This window comes from Schistocerca nitens, chromosome 7 (assembly GCF_023898315.1).
Source record: "Schistocerca nitens isolate TAMUIC-IGC-003100 chromosome 7, iqSchNite1.1, whole genome shotgun sequence".
Classification (NCBI taxonomy): Eukaryota; Metazoa; Arthropoda; class Insecta; order Orthoptera; family Acrididae; genus Schistocerca; species Schistocerca nitens.
The window spans coordinates 224,211,445-224,224,981 of NC_064620.1; the positions used below are offsets into that span (position 1 = coordinate 224,211,445).

At 38.9% G+C, this 13,537-nt stretch overlaps 1 protein-coding gene across 1 annotated transcript in view; it reads right to left on the reverse strand.

Moving 5' to 3' along the window:
• Positions 1 to 13,537, reverse strand: part of LOC126195399 (WD repeat-containing protein 26) — a 161,331-nt gene that overhangs the window by 4,366 nt on the left and 143,428 nt on the right. Inside the window, exon 11 of the mRNA XM_049933993.1 lies at positions 10,872 to 11,054. Coding sequence (XP_049789950.1) covers positions 10,872 to 11,054 — 183 coding nt within the window. The remainder of the gene's footprint in view (positions 1 to 10,871; positions 11,055 to 13,537) is intronic.

Consider the following 13,537-nt stretch of genomic DNA (forward strand, 5'->3'; position numbering starts at 1 on the left):
ATTTCCTTCTTCCCAGACAAATCAGCACAGAAGAAGCAAAATAACACATGGTAACTGTTCCTGTTAAATTGTGCAAATCAGATTATGTTTCATGTTAGTTGTTGTTGTTGGTTGTTGTTGTTGTTGGTTGTTTTTGGGGAAGGAGACCAGACAGCGAGGTCATCGGTCTCATCGGATTAGGGAAGGATGGGGAAGGAAGTCAGCCATGCCCTTTGAGAGGAACCATCCCGGCATTTGCCTGGAGCAATTTAGGGAAATCACGGAAAACCTAAATCAGGATGGCCGGACGCGGGATTGAACCGTCGTCCTCCCGAATGCGAGACCAGTGTCTAACCACTGCGCCACCTCGCTCGGTCTATGTTTCATGCAAAACATGTTGTTGTTGTTGTTGTGGTCTTCAGTCCCGAGACTGATTTGATGCAGCTCTCCATGCTAATCTATCCTGTGCAACCTCCTTCATCTCCCAGTACCTACTGCAACCTACAGCCTTCTGAATCTGCTTAGTGTATTCATCTCTTGGTCTCCCTCTATGATTTTTACCCTCCACGCTGCCCTGCAATGCTAAATTTGTGATCCCTTGATGCCTCAGGACATGTCCTACCAACCGATCCCCTCTTCTAGTCAAGTTGTGCCACAAACTTCTCTTTTCCCCAATCCTATTCAATACCTCCTCATTAGTTACATGATCTACCCATCTAATCTTCAACATTCTTCTGTAGCACCACATTTCGAAAGCTTCTATTCTCTTCTTGTCTAAACTATTTACTGTCCATGTTTCACTTCCATACATGGCTACACTCCATACAAATACTTTCAGAAACGACTTCCTGACACTTAAGCCTATACTCGATGTTAACAAATTTCTCTTCTTCACAAACGCTTTCCTTGCCATTGCCAGTCTACATTTTATGTCCTCTCTACTCTACCATCATCAGTTATTTTGCTCCCCAAATAGCAAAACTCCTTTACTACTTTAAGTGTCTCATTTCCTAATATAATTCTCTCAGCATCACCTGACTTAACTCGACTACATTCCATTATCCTCGTTTTGCTTTTGTTGATGTTCATCTTATACCCTCCTTTCATGACACTGTCCATTCTGTTCAACTGCTCTTCCAAGTCCTTTGCTGTCTCTGACAGAATTACGATGTTATCGGCCAATCTCAAAGTTTTTATTTCTTCTCCCTGGATTTTAATACCTACTCCAAATTTTTCTTTTGTTTCCTTTACTGCTTGCTCAATATACAGATTGAATAACATCGGGGAGAGGCTACAACCCTGTCTCACTCCCTTCCCAACCACTGCTTCCCTTTCATGTCCCTCGACTCTTCTAACTGCCATCTGGTTTCTGTACAAATTGTAAATAGCCTTTCGCTCCCTGTATTTTACCCCTGCCACCTTCAGAATTTGAAGGAGAGTATTCCAGTCAACATTGTCAAAAGCTTTCTCTAAGTCTACAAATGATAGAAATGTAGGTTTGCCTTTCCTTAATCTTTCTTCTACGGTAAGTCGTAAGGTCTGTATTGCCTCACGTGTTCCAACATTTCTACGGAATCCAAACTGATCGTCCCTGAGGTCGGCTTCTACCAGTTTTTCCATTCATCTGTCAATAATTCACGTTAGTATTTTGCAGCTGTGACTTATTAATCTGATAGTTCGGTAATTTTCACATCTGTCAACACCTGCTTTCTTTGGGATTGGAATTATTATATTCTTCTTGAAGTCTGAGGGTATTTCGCCTGTCTTGTACATCTTTCTCACCATATGGTAGAGTTTTGTCAGGACTGACTCTCCCAAGGCCGTCAGTAGTTCTAATGGAATGTTATCTACTCCCGGGGCCTTGTTTCGACTCGGGTCTTTCAGTGCTCTGTCAAACTCTTCACGCAGTATTATATCTCCCATTTCATCTTCATCTACATCCTCTTCCATTTCCATAATATTGTCCTCAAGTACATTGCCCTTCTATAGACCCTCTATATACTCCTTCCACCTTTCTGCTTTCCCCTCTTTGCTTAGAACTGGGTTTCCATCTGAGCTCTTGATATTCATACAAGTGGCTCACTTTTCTCCAAAGCTCTCTTTAATTTTCCTGTAGGCTGTATCTATCTTACCCCTAGTGAGATAAGCCTCTACATCCTTACATTTGCCCCCTAGCCATGCCTGCTTAGCCATTTTGCACTTCCTGTCGATCTCATTTTTGAGACGTTTGTATTCCTTTTTCCCTGCTTCATTTACTGAATTTTTATATTTTCTCATTTCATCAATTAATTCTGGAATTCGTCAGTAGGAAAAGGGAGAGAAGGAAACATAGTAGGTGAATATGGATTGGGGGGAAGAAATGAAACAAGAAGCCGCCTTGTAGAATTTTGCACAGAGCATAACTTAATCATAGCTAACACTTGGTTCAAGAATCATAAAAGAAGGTTGTATACCTGGAAGAATCCTGGAGATACTAAAAGGTATCAGATAGATTATATAATGGTAAGACAGAGATTTAGGAACCAGGTTTTAAATTGTAAGACATTTCCAGGGGCAGATGTGGCTTCTGACCACAATCTATTGGTTATTAACTGCAGATTGAAACTGAAGAAACTGCAAAAAGGTGGGAATTTAAGGAGATGGGACCTGGATAAACTGAAAGAACCAGAGGTTGTAGAGTGTTTCAGGGAGAGCATAAGGGAACAATTAACAGGAATGGGGGAAAGAAATACAGTAGAAGAAGAATGGGTTGCTCTGAGGGATGAAGTAGTGAAGGCAGCAGACGATCAAGTAGGTAAAACGGCGGCGGCTAATAGAAATCCTTGGGTAACAGAAGAAATATTGAATTTAATTGATGAAAGGAGAAAATATAAAAATGCAGTAAATGAAGCAGGCAAAAAGGAATACAAACGTCTCAAAAATGAGATTGACAGGAAGTGCAAAATGGCTAAGCAGGGATGGCTAGAGGACAAATGTAAGGATGTAGAGGCTTGTCTCACTAGGGGTAAGATAGATACTGCCTACAGGAAAATTAAAGAGACCTTTGGAGAGAAGAGAACCACTTGTATGAATATCAAGAGCTCAGATGGCAACCCAGTTCTAAGCAAAGAAGGGAAGGCAGAAAGGTGGAAGCAGTATATAGAGGGTTTATACAAGGGCGATGTACTTGAGGACAATATTATGGAAATGGAAGAAAATGTAGATGAAGACAAAATGGGAGATATTATACTGCGTGAAGAGTTTGACAGAGCACTGAAAGACCTGAGTCGGAACAAGGCCCCGGGAGTAGACAACATTCCATTAGAACTACTGATGGCCTAGGGAGAGCCAGTCACGAAAAAACTCTACCATCTGGTGAGCAAGATGTACGAGGCAGGCGAAATACCCTCAGACTTCAAGAAGAATATAATAATTCCAATCCCAAAGAAAGCAGGTGTTGACAGATGTGAAAATTACCGAACTATCAGTTTAATAAGTCACAGCTGCAAAATACTAACGCAAATTCTTTACAGACGAATGGAAAAACTGGTAGAAGCGGACCTCGGGGAAGATCAGTTTGGATTCCGTAGAAATGTTGGAACACGTGAAGCAATACTAACCTTACGACTTATCTTAGAAGAAAGATTAAGAAAAGGCAAACCTACGTTTCTATCATTTGTAGACTTAGAGAAAGCGTTTGATAATGTTAACTGGAATACTCTCTTTCAAATTCTGAAGGTGGCAGGGGTAAAATACAGGGAGCGAAAGGCTATTTACAATTTGTACAGAAACCAGATGGCAGTTAGAAGAGTCGAGGGACTTGAAAGGGAAGCAGTGGTTGGGAAAGGAGTGAGACAGGGTTGTAGCCTCTCCCCGATGTTATTCAATCTGTATATTGAGCAAGCAGTGAAGGAAACAAAAGAAATGTTCAGAGTAGGTATTAAAATCCATGGAGAAGAAATAAAAACTTTGAGGTTCGCCGATGACATTGTAATTCTGTCAGAGACAGCAAAGGACTTGGAAGAGCAGTTGAACAGAATGGACAGTGTCTTGAAAGTAGGATATAAGATGAACATCAACAAAAGCAAAACGAGGATAATGGAATGTAGTCAAATTAAGTCGGGTGATGCTGAGGGAGTTAGATTAGGAAATGAGACACTTAAAGTAGTAAAGGAGTTTTGCTATTTAGGGAGTAAAATAACTGATGATGGTCGAAGTAGAGAGGATATAAAATGTAGACTGGCAATGGCAAGGAAAGCGTTTCTGAAGAAGAGAAATCTGTTAACATCCAGTATAGACTTAAGTGTCAGGAAGTCGTTTCTGAAAGTATTTGTATGGAGTGTAGCCATGTATGGAAGTGAAACATGGACGTTAACTAGTTTGGACAAGAAGATAATAGAAGCTTTCGAAATGTGGTGCTACAGAAGAATGCTGAAGATAAGGTGGGTAGATCACGTAACTAATGAGGAGGTATTGAATAGGATTGGGGAGAAGAGAAGTTTGTGGCACAACTTGACTAGAAGGAGGGATCGGTTGGTAGGACATGTTTTGAGGCTTCAAGGGATCACAAATTTAGCATTGGAGGGCACCGTGGAGGGTAAAAATCGTAGAGGGAGACCAAGAGATGAATACACTAAGCAGATTCAGAAGGATGTAGGTTGCAGTAGGTACTGGGAGGTGAAGAAGCTTGCACAGGATAGAGTAGCATGGAGAGCTGCATCAAACCAGTCTCAGGACTGAAGACCACAACAAAACAACATCAATTAAATTCAATATTTCTTCTGTTACCCAAGGATATGCAAAGCATAAAGATGGTAAATTCTGTAAAGCTGCTAAAGGAAACCTAGACTCTTTAGCTTCAATTTTGGGCCCTGGTCAAGTATTATTTTTATCTATGCATGAGAAAGCAGTGTGCCATTAGGTATTACAGCAGTAAATGCTCAAGCACCACTATGAATGGATCTTGACTACCATGTAAAATTACTGGATCATGACTTTGTGACTGTCGAAAAACGTACCTCTGTGTATGCAAGTACTGTAATAAAAAAAAAAAGATGGTGAAAGGAAACCTAAAGCTGTGACACACTATGGGCCTACATTCATAGTGATTCGTAGTGGAAAACATTCTTCCTCTAATGCAGAGACTCACGCCACAGAAACATGTAGACTTTCTGAATTACCAGCTTTCGAAAAGTTAATGAGAACACAATAAGGTTTTGTAAAACCCATGTTTATTTTCACTTCTATGGTGGTCCCCATGAAAATCCACAAAGAGAGAGTTTTAGTTTCAGCTGTACAACATTTCAAATATTTTGACTTTAATGCTATTTACGTTGACACAAATACTCCAGCAAGAAGTGCATTTAACAGAGCAGGGTGACGAATGGCTCCTTTTAGCTGAAAACCAACTGATGTGATGTTTCATTCACATCTTAATTCCAGTAATTGAACTACTGACTTGGAGCTACAAAAACGGAACTTTGACAGTGCCATCATTGTGCTGGCTAATATTTGATGCCAACTGGTCACTGATGATTTTCCTGTGGTTGCTGAATACATTGCGCCAACAGATAGCAGGCTGGGTATCATATGAACTAGGACATTGAAAAATGATGCCTCTTGGTATACAAACCATGTATGTGGACCACAACATTTTTTGCAAATCGTAAAAACCAAGGTGGTTGTACGTTGCAGTGTGTGACAATCCAGCCCGTGGCAATTATTACTTTTACCACGACCTGTTTTGATTAAACAGACTTCAGACTGGTATATAGCCTTAGGAAATGACATCTCTGAACATAAATTTGCTCCCCTGTTACTATTGCTCTATTTGGATCTAAGTGCCATCACATTTGAAGAAGTTCTGTACAATGGTTATTGCTCCAGTGTTGAGGCATACTTGTTTAAACCATCATGTGGCATCTTTAGCCCATATTTCTCATCATACAAAGCCACTAACCAACATAGGCAATCACATAAGAGCCAATAAGAAAGTTTGCCACCATGAAGAGTCATCCTCAAAAAATTGCAGGCAGATGTGCCAAGGTAAAATGATTTTGTATAGAAATATATACAAATAATTTTGGAAGTGCCATTTTAATTTAATAATTTCTAAATTGAAAACTGCAAAATATGTTATGTCACACCAGAGGAGTGGGCATCACACAAATTTGACCCACGTGACTAAGAGGGGTGGGGGGTCCTCCAAAAATCATGAAATTTGTGTGATGTCATTTGTGGATAGCCCTTTACTCTTTGAGCATTTTGAAAACTGCTGGATTTATTTATTGTATATTAAACATAATAATTAAAATTACATTGATTTCATTGTTCTCTAATAAAAGAGTTGGCATGGGTCAAACCGAAGTCAAATCAGTAAAACTGATATGAAATTACTCTCATATTAAAACTGGCACTTAAATGTTCACAAGCATCACTTTTCAGGCACATCCATTAACCATCTGTAGTGTAGTAGTTCATTTATTGACCCACTGCACAAGCACGTGCTGAAAAGTAACAAGTTGAAATTTTTTACGTACTTCTTACTGCTTTTTAAATAAAACAAATGTGATTAACACCCTACATCTTTATTCTTCATAGTCACACTCATGATGAACACATTTCTGCCAACAAGAGGCCAGTTTGTTAATGCAGTCACTGTAGAATGTTTGACTTCATTGACAGAGCCATAACCACACTTCTGCTTGCACTGCTTCGTCGCTATCAAAGTGAAGTACTCTAAAGTGTTTCTTAAATTCTGGAAAGAGATTAAAATTAAATGGGGCAAAGTTAGGACTGAATGAAGGATTACCGATGACAGTGAACCCAAGATGCCTGATTGTTGCAGATGTTGCAGTGGTCATGTGTATTCTGGCGGCATTGTCATGCTGAAGGAGACGATGGTCCATATGTGGAAGAACTCTTTGAATTCGAAACTCTATTACAGAAAACTTAAGGGGGGGACAATGTCATAAGTGGTAAAATACCAGTGGTCACAGGTGTCAGAAGGATGCCTTTTTTAGAATAGGGAAGGGGGAAAGAAAGAAGCGAATTTTAAGAGAGATTGGCAGACACACTCAGTTTGAGAAAACAGATGAACAGGAGTCAGATTTTAGCATACAGCCTCCATTTAAACAATGTTTAACAGAAAGTAATCAAAAACTGCCAGTTCATCTTCGCCAAAGCATTTATAATCCCGTTAGTATGCAGTATCAGTTATCTTTATTACACCAGAACATTCCGGGACTCAGAAATAAAGTTGATGAACTACTCATTTGTATTGATGAAATGAATTCATCTAACCAAATTGACATAATCTGCCTCTCTGAACATCAAGTGACCACTGGTATAGATATGTTAGACATTTCAGGATTTAAGCTAGCTTCCTACTTCTGCAGAGTAGATATGGATGGAGGAGGAGTTGCCACATTTATTAAAAACTGCCATAAACTCAAGAACATTGACATTAATAAATTCTGTTTAGAGCAGCATCTAGAAGCATATGCAACAGAAGTAGAGTTCCACAACAGATCCTATATAATAGTAACTATCTACCAAGCACCTTCAGGAAATTATAATCTATTCATAAATCATCTAGAAGCTATTTTGGGTTATTTAACAGGAAGAAACAAAGAAATTTTGATTGCTGGTGACTTTAATACAGATTTTCTAATGCAATCTTCCAGTAAACATTTACTGCAGTTAGTAATGTTGTCTTTCAATCTAACTCACACTGTAAACTTTCCAACTAGGATCACCAAATCCTCAAGGACAGCCATTGATAATATTTTTATAGACAAATCAAAGGAACAAAATCATATTATAAAACCTGCAATAAATGGACTATCAGATCATGACATGCAGCTCCTTGTTTTAGATATAAATTCTAAGCAGATTATCAAGACTGCTAAATCTGAGTACAGGAGAGTAGTCAATCAACCAAAAATTGAGTGTTTTAGAAAACTGCTCAAAGATATGACTGGAAAGATGTTTATAGTGCTCATGACATGAATGAAAAATATAACACATTCATGAACAATGTCAGTACCATGTTTGAAAACTGTTTTGCTCCAAAAGTTACTCAAATTAAACAGAAGTCTATAATAAAACCATGGATTACACAAGGAATAAAGGTTTCCTGTAAGACAAATAGGAAAATGTATCTGTCGACCAAGAATAGCTCCAATGCTGATGATTTAGCTAAATACAAGGAATACTGTAAAATATTAAAAAAGTAATTCAGACATCTAAACAAATGCACTATGAGAAGAAGATAGCATTGTCGGGGAACAAAATAAAAACAATATGGGATATAGTGAAAGAGGAGACTGGTAGAACCAGAACGGAACAGGAGCAAATAGCATTAAGGGTAGATGACACATTACTAACCGATGGGCTTAGTGTGGCAAATCTATTTAACAAGTACTTTATATCCGTAACTGATAGAATGGGATTGTCAGGATCAGTTAATAATTCCCTTGAATATCTGAAACTAGCCTTTACAAATAGCTTCAGGTACATGAATATGTCACTCACTTCACCAAAAGAAATAACTTCCATAATAAAATCTCTAGAAACAAAGCATTCTAGTGGTTACGATGAAATATCAGCAGAGTTAATTAAGGTATGTTCTTGTGAGTTTAGTACAATTCTAAGTTACTTGTGTAACCAATCAATTATAACTGGGACATTTCCTGACTGGCTAAAATATGCAGATGTTAAGCCTCTATTTAAGAAAGGGGATAAAGAGATGCCATCGAACTACAGACTGATTTCACTTTTGCCAGCATTCTCAAAAATTTTAGAAAAAGTAATGTACAAGCAGCTTCTCAACCATCTGACCACAAATAACATATTATCAAGAACACAGTTTGGATTTATGAAGGGTTCTGATATCGAGAAGGCTATTTACACCTACAGTGAAAATGTACTTAATTCATTAAATAACAAATTACAAGCAGCAGGTATTTTCTGTGATTTGTCAAAGGCATTTGATTGTGTGAACCACAACATCCTTTTAAATAAACTAGAATTCTATGGTGTCACGGGCAGTGCTGCAAAATGGTTCAAGTCATACCTCGCTAACAGGAAACAAAGGGTGTCAGTGCAAGGTACTAGTGTATTAAGTCATCAGTAATCATCAGAATGGGAAGAAATTACATGTGGTGTCCCACAAGGATCCATTTTAGGGCCACTGCTTTTTCTTGTGTACATTAATGATCTCTCATCAGTTACACTGCCAGAAGCAGAGTTCGTTTTGTTTGCAGATGACACAAGTATTGCAATAAATAGTATGTCGAGTGTAGTTCTAGAAAGATCTGCTAATGATATTTTCATGGATATTAATAAATGGTTTAAAGCCAACTCACTGACATTAAACTTCGAAAAGACTCATTATACGCAATTCAGAACTTGTAAGAGGTTTCCACCCAGCATATGCATAAAGTATAAAGAATATCAGATAGAAGAGGTTGACAGTCTTAAATTTCTGGGATTACAACTTGATAATAAATTCAGTTGGGAGGAGCACACCACAGAACTGCAGAAACGCCTTAACAAATCTGTATTTGCAATTCAAGTGTTAACAGACATAGGCGACATAACAATCAAAAAACTTGCATACTTTGCCTACTTTCATTCCATAATGTCAAATGGTATAATTTTTTGGGGTAACTCTTCAAGTCAAACAAAAGTTTTCAGAGTCCAAAAGCGTGTAATACATATTATTTGTGGAGTAAATTCACGGACGTCCTGTAGAAACCTCTTCAAAGAACTGGGTATACTAACTACTGCCTCTCAGTATATTTACTCCTTAATGAAATTTGTCCTAAATAATATATCTCTTTTTCCAACAAACAGCTCAGTTCATACATACAATACCAGGAATAAAAATGATCTGCACAAGGACTTAAAAGCACTTACTTTAGTTCAAAAAGGGGTCCACTACTCAGGAACACTCATCTTCAATAATTTGCCAGCAAACATAAAAAATTTAGTCACAAATAAAGATCAGTTTAAAAGAAGCCTGAAAGACTTACTAGTGGCAAACTCCTTCTACTTCATTGATGAATTTTTTAATAGAAACAAATGATGTATTGTATATACTCATACTATTAGTATTGTTATTTCAGCTTTAAAAAAAAAGTGACATGTTCCACATCCACGAGGATCTCCTCAGTACGGATCTATGGAACGAAAAACTAATCTAATCTAATCTAAGCTGTTCCTCACACACTGACATACTTACATTATTTTACACATTACAGTTCAAAGCAATTTAAAGGCAGGCAGCTGCAAATATGTAAACATGAAGAAAATAGATGTAGAATGTTGACATCATTTGTTGTTGTTTTTTTTTAAAGCCTTAAAAGTTTTCATGCAGCAAGTCTCTCTTGTACTCCATTTTATTATGATTTTTTAGGAAATTGCTGAGGTTGGCGTAAGTATAAGTTTTTGTTAAAATGGAGGAATACAATCTGAACTAATAAATCAGAAGATGAAATACAAGAAGCTGTGTCAACAGTTTATTTACCAATGGTGATGAAATTTCTGAACTTGAATCTTACAGAAAATAGTTGTATCCCTGGCCAATGAAGTTCTCAGTGAATATGAAGTAAGTATACATTTTTCTTAACTTTATCCAACTCATTTATGTAAGTCTTCAGGTTTCTTACAATAATATACAGGATAACAATTAAATTGGGAGCATTATTTTGTCACTGGCACGAAAAATTGCTATTCAGTAAATTTAAATTTATCTGGAATTAAGAATACAGTTTGGAAGGGAGGAGTATGAAGCCATTAGATTGTTACTCTTCAGCTATATAAGCTATATAAACCATACACATTTCTTGAGATACTGCTGACAATAGAGGTATTATTAGTTCTTACTGCTTCATGTCTCTCTTGCTTACCTGTCTTGTTGGTACGATGCTGGTTAGCAGGACCCCATATTCTGACAGTGCAGTCATCAGATACTGATGCCAACATCTGGTGGTAGACAGGATTCCACGTAACACAATTGACTGTCCGGGTGTGGCCAGTTAGAGTAGCTATTGGCAGTTCTCTCTTTATGTGCCACACGTACACTTTGTTATCTGCAATCACAGTAATTGAGAAACTTTTATTGGCAAATAAAGACTCTAAAAGAAACAAACAAATGGGATCTACTCACCTGCAAATGGTTTACGGATGGTATGTGGACATGCACAGATATTTGTGCTGTACTGTCGTCATCAACTTAACAGGGTTAATCAATTTCAACCAAACTCGATATGCCTACTGCTTGCTATATACAAATCAGTGCTGTGGTGGTTAGAACCTCCTTGAGCCCAGAGGAGCACATATATAGAAAAAAAATGCATTTTCTACCCCTAACACATAAGCTGCCCTGTATGACAGATATGTAATGTGGGTAGTATTGGCATGTCCTTCAGGGGCTATTTGTACAGAAGTACACGGCTGAGTGGAGAAAGACAGGGGGGAGCAGACAATGAATAGTGAAAGAGGGAGAGGATGAGTTGCACATGGAAAGGGGAAGGAGGAGATGGACAGACTGAGAGGGGGGAGGAGACAGTGGACACAGAGAGAGGAGGTGGGGAGGGAGATGCAGGGAGTAGGTGGGAGGTATAGAGGGATAGTAGGCAGGTGGAAAAGGAAGAGGCAGGAGCAGGATATGGATAGAAAAAGGGGGGAAGATATGGTCGGAAAGAGGGAGTACGATAAGGTGGGCAGAGGTATAGGGAGAGAAAGAGGTAGACACAGAGATAATAGAGGAAGAGATGTGTGCAATATATGTGTCCAATGTGTACATGAGCAAAGCCATGAGGAAAAGCCTAGTGTAAACATACTAGGTTGGTGCATAAGTTCGCAGCATTTTTCCATAAGTTTAATAAACAAAAAAGGTACACATAACAGAGACTTCAGTCATCGATAATATATTCTCCTTCACTGTTTACAACAGTCTGCCAACACTGAGGTAACTTTTCGATTCCAAGACGGTAGAAATCTATCCGAGGGTGCAAGATCAGGTGCATAAGGTGGGTGTGGAATGACTTCCCAACCCAATCCCATGCAGTGTTTTTTGTCAATCTATCAGAAAGCAGGTGGGCATTATCATAGAGTAACATCACTTCACACTGTCTTCCTGGTCATCACCCTTGGATTGTCTCTGCAAGATGTCTCAGTTGTTATCAATAAATGTCAGCAGTGACCATTACACCTCGGGGAAGCAATTCGTAGTACACCACATCATCGCTGTTCCACCAGATGCACAACAGTATCTTTTGTAGATGCCTGCAGGTCTTTGTACAGAGAGTTGCTGATTTGTTTGGGCTCAGCCATTCCTTCCTTTTCCTTATGCTAGTGTAAAGACACTATTTCTCATCAGCAATAATGCTGGTGTGGCCGAGCGGTTCTAGGCACTTCAGTCTGGAACCGCTACGGTCGCAGGTTCGAATCCTGCCTTGGGTATGGATGTGTGTGACGTCCTCAGGTTAGTTAGGTTTAAGTAGTTCTAAGTTCTAGGGGACTGATGACCTCAGATGTTAAGTCCTATAGTGCTCAGAGCCATCTGAACCAATAATGATACAGAATAGGAATGGTCAGTGATGGTAAAAAGCCAATTAATGATGAGCAACCAGAGATATGCATATGACCACCCTCTGACTTTTGTGATTTTGGCTCAGAACATGCAATACTCCTGAAGGTCTTCCTGGATGTGAAGCATCAGTAACGCAAAATCAGCCCCCTTAAAATGAGAAAAACATTTTCTTGCTGTGCTCTGTCTAATGGCATTATCTCCAGACATTGCACAAATATTTCTGGCTGCCTCCATAGCTTTCACTCCTCTACTGAAATGAAAAAGAAGAGTATGTCAGAAGTGTTCAGATTTCTCCACTTGGCACTCCATTGCCTAGCATCCACAGCCCAGTCACTAGCCCAAAATGACAATATGTAAACTCAGACAGCAACAGTGAACTGCAAATAAAAAATGACAATAAATAAACAAGCCTATAGCAACCAACATGAGGTGGGGGGTGTTCTACGAACTTATGCATCAAACTATTATATACAAATGAATGTATGTGGATGTCTCTGCAAACATGTCCAACATGCTCTTGCTAACCACTGGGTCGATTTCAACCAATATGGTGCACATACCACTTGCTACCTGGTAATGAACACTTTGAAGGGTGGAATTACCTAGCTCCCTTAGGGGCGGAGATACAGGTGAAATCTCTGACATGTAGTATGCCCTTCAACATGAGTGTTGTGCAAGTAGTATCAGCATGAATTGCAGAGGCTACATGTGCCAACATGCACGGCTGTGTAGAGAGAAGAGGAGATGGACAGAAATAAGGGAGATGAACACAGAGCAGTGGGGAGGAGGACATAGTTGAGGAGGAGGAGGAGGAGGAGGAGGAGGAAGTGGGGGATAGACAAGCTGTACATATATTACATGGACCATGGATACACATACCGTGACAACAAGACACCCCAATTGTTGAGACAGAGTTAAGGAAAATCTTCACAGCTGAGGATGCTTCAGATAGCTTTCAACTGCGAAGCACTATTAACT